General features: G+C 49.9%; 1 protein-coding gene across 1 annotated transcript; it reads right to left on the reverse strand.

The window, feature by feature from the left end:
* Positions 1-391: 391 nt before the first annotated feature.
* Positions 392-1,002, reverse strand: LOC123170888 (uncharacterized). The gene has a single exon (XM_044588610.1). The coding sequence runs from the start codon at positions 886-888 to the stop codon at positions 640-642; it is 249 nt and encodes an 82-aa protein (XP_044444545.1). The 5' UTR covers positions 889-1,002; the 3' UTR covers positions 392-639.
* Between the last annotated feature and the right edge of the window lie 1,155 nt (positions 1,003-2,157).

Genomic DNA, 2,157 nt, shown 5'->3' on the forward strand with positions numbered 1-2,157 from the left:
CAGCAGAGCTCGAATTGGCCCAGCTGAGCACCGCCTACAAGGACTTCCGCTCGCCGCCGGTCAAACATAGCCGAGAAGGACAAAACGGAAGCCCAACTAACTGCGTACCAAGAAACGGCTGAGCCTCCCATGGCCTCACACGTGGGGTCATGACACGTTCTGCCTCTTGCCTCATGAGGCCATGGGTGACGCATGCGAATGTCAGCTTCCACTTCCAGGCAAGCATACGTAACAAAATACACAGAACTGTTCTTGGTCAAGATTTGAGAACTTATGAGGAAGTAGACTAGAGTATATCAATTCAATTCATAAACAAAGGTTTACATATGTAATGTAAATACAAATGTATTTTTTTAACACAAATACAAATGTATTGCTGATGCTTGTTCAGCTTACCTACGTTCTATTGAAACAAAATCCTGCGTACTATATGTGTATCTTTTCTTCTGTATGTATGTACAAAGTGCCAACCAGCGTACACGTACGCGTGGGCAAAAATCACCAACAAACCAAGCAACAAATCCAATCCTAGAGTCGATCACCAGAGTCTACCTCTTGGGGTCGCCAAAAAACACGCGTTGGAACTTCGAACCCGAGAGGACGTACGCCGGCCGAGCTGCGGCGCTCGACCTCGGCCATCTACGGGCAGTGGACGTTTGGGCTGTTGGTGCCGCACGAGGGGCCCGGCCCGCTGCCCAGCTGCTGCATGTACAGCCGCCGGAGCGCCTGGACCACGGTCGACGCGCCGCCCGCGGCCGGCAGCGGGGTCCCTCCGGCGGCCGCCCAGTCGGCGCCACCCAGCGGCCGCGCCTCGCCGAGCACCGCCAGCAGCATGAGCGCTGCCACGATCACCAGCAGAGCGGGCCTCATCCTCCTCACGGCGGCCATGTCGTCAACCTTAGCTTTCTTGCAACCCTCCTCCTCTTGTGTCTCTTCTCTCTTTGCAACAAGTGTGTACGACTTGGACGCTGGGTTTTGGCAATGTGTGCAGGCAACTTTGTATGCTATACGAGGTAGCTATATGGGCTATGGAATGGGTCGCGGGAGCCTATATATAATGCGCGCAGGAGAGGCGGTCGATCGACGGAGAGAGGCGAGGAAGTTGCATGCCAGTTGCGTGCGGCGACTTGGTATTTCGCGTTCGCGCGCAAGTTTGAAAAGTCAGTGGACGCGTAGGCGCGCGACCCGTCGATCGATCGATATGGAATGGGGTCGTAGAATTCCATCAAAACGGCTGGTATACTCTTCTTCTTCACACAATAGCTAGATTTAAGTCCCCTGAATTTAGAATTTAGGTGGGTTGATTTCGCGTGAAGGAAGGAAGAGTTGGAGGGAAGGAAGGAGCTCGCCAGAGAATGCTTCCCCATTGTCTATCTTAGGGGTGTGGGATGGTGCAAGTTCATCGGAAAAAAATGGCCATCGTCGGGCTAGAGGAATGGCCAGGGGCGACGTCGGCGGCAGTGGGAGGCGATTGAGGGGAGCGCGGGGAGGCGAGGCGGCGCGCGAGGCCGCGGACAGTGATGGCCGGCGGTTCGTCTGGTGGTATGTTCGACTGGGAAAGGAAGAAGGACTGCGTACCATTAGATTTGTATTTGACGTCCCAAACGAATTGACTCACCCTAATTTCAATTTTTGTCGACTTACCTGTAGCCACGCCCTCTTCTTTAGTGACCTGGCAATATTAGAACGGTGGGCATCGCGAACCACACCCTCTTCTTTAGTGACCTGGCAATATTAGAACGGTGGGCATCGCGAGCACTATATCTCGCTTATATCAAGATAAATATCTTGCTAATATATTTTAAAATTAAAGTGACCAGCCTTGGAGGGGTTTCCTCCGTCTATACCTACTAGGGCGGCCCATTGTTGTCGTTTTGTAGCAATTTGATCGACCGAAACACCACTTGTTTCTGCTGGATTTTTTCTTTTTCCCTTTCTTTTATTTTCTTTCTTTTTCTCTATTTCTTTGCGGTTTTCTTTATTGTTTGTTTTTATTTATTCTTTCACCGGGTTTCTTTGTTTCATACATGGTTTTCATTGGTTTTTTCTTTTCATTTTTCTTCGATTCTTTCTCGACTTTCACTAGTTTTTTTTTCTGTTTTTTTTCTTGGTTTTCGTTGTTTTCCTTTGTTTCTTTCTCAATTTTCAATTTTGTGT

The sequence above is a fragment of the Triticum aestivum genome, chromosome 7D (genome assembly GCF_018294505.1).
Source record: "Triticum aestivum cultivar Chinese Spring chromosome 7D, IWGSC CS RefSeq v2.1, whole genome shotgun sequence".
NCBI lineage: Eukaryota > Viridiplantae > Streptophyta > Magnoliopsida > Poales > Poaceae > Triticum > Triticum aestivum.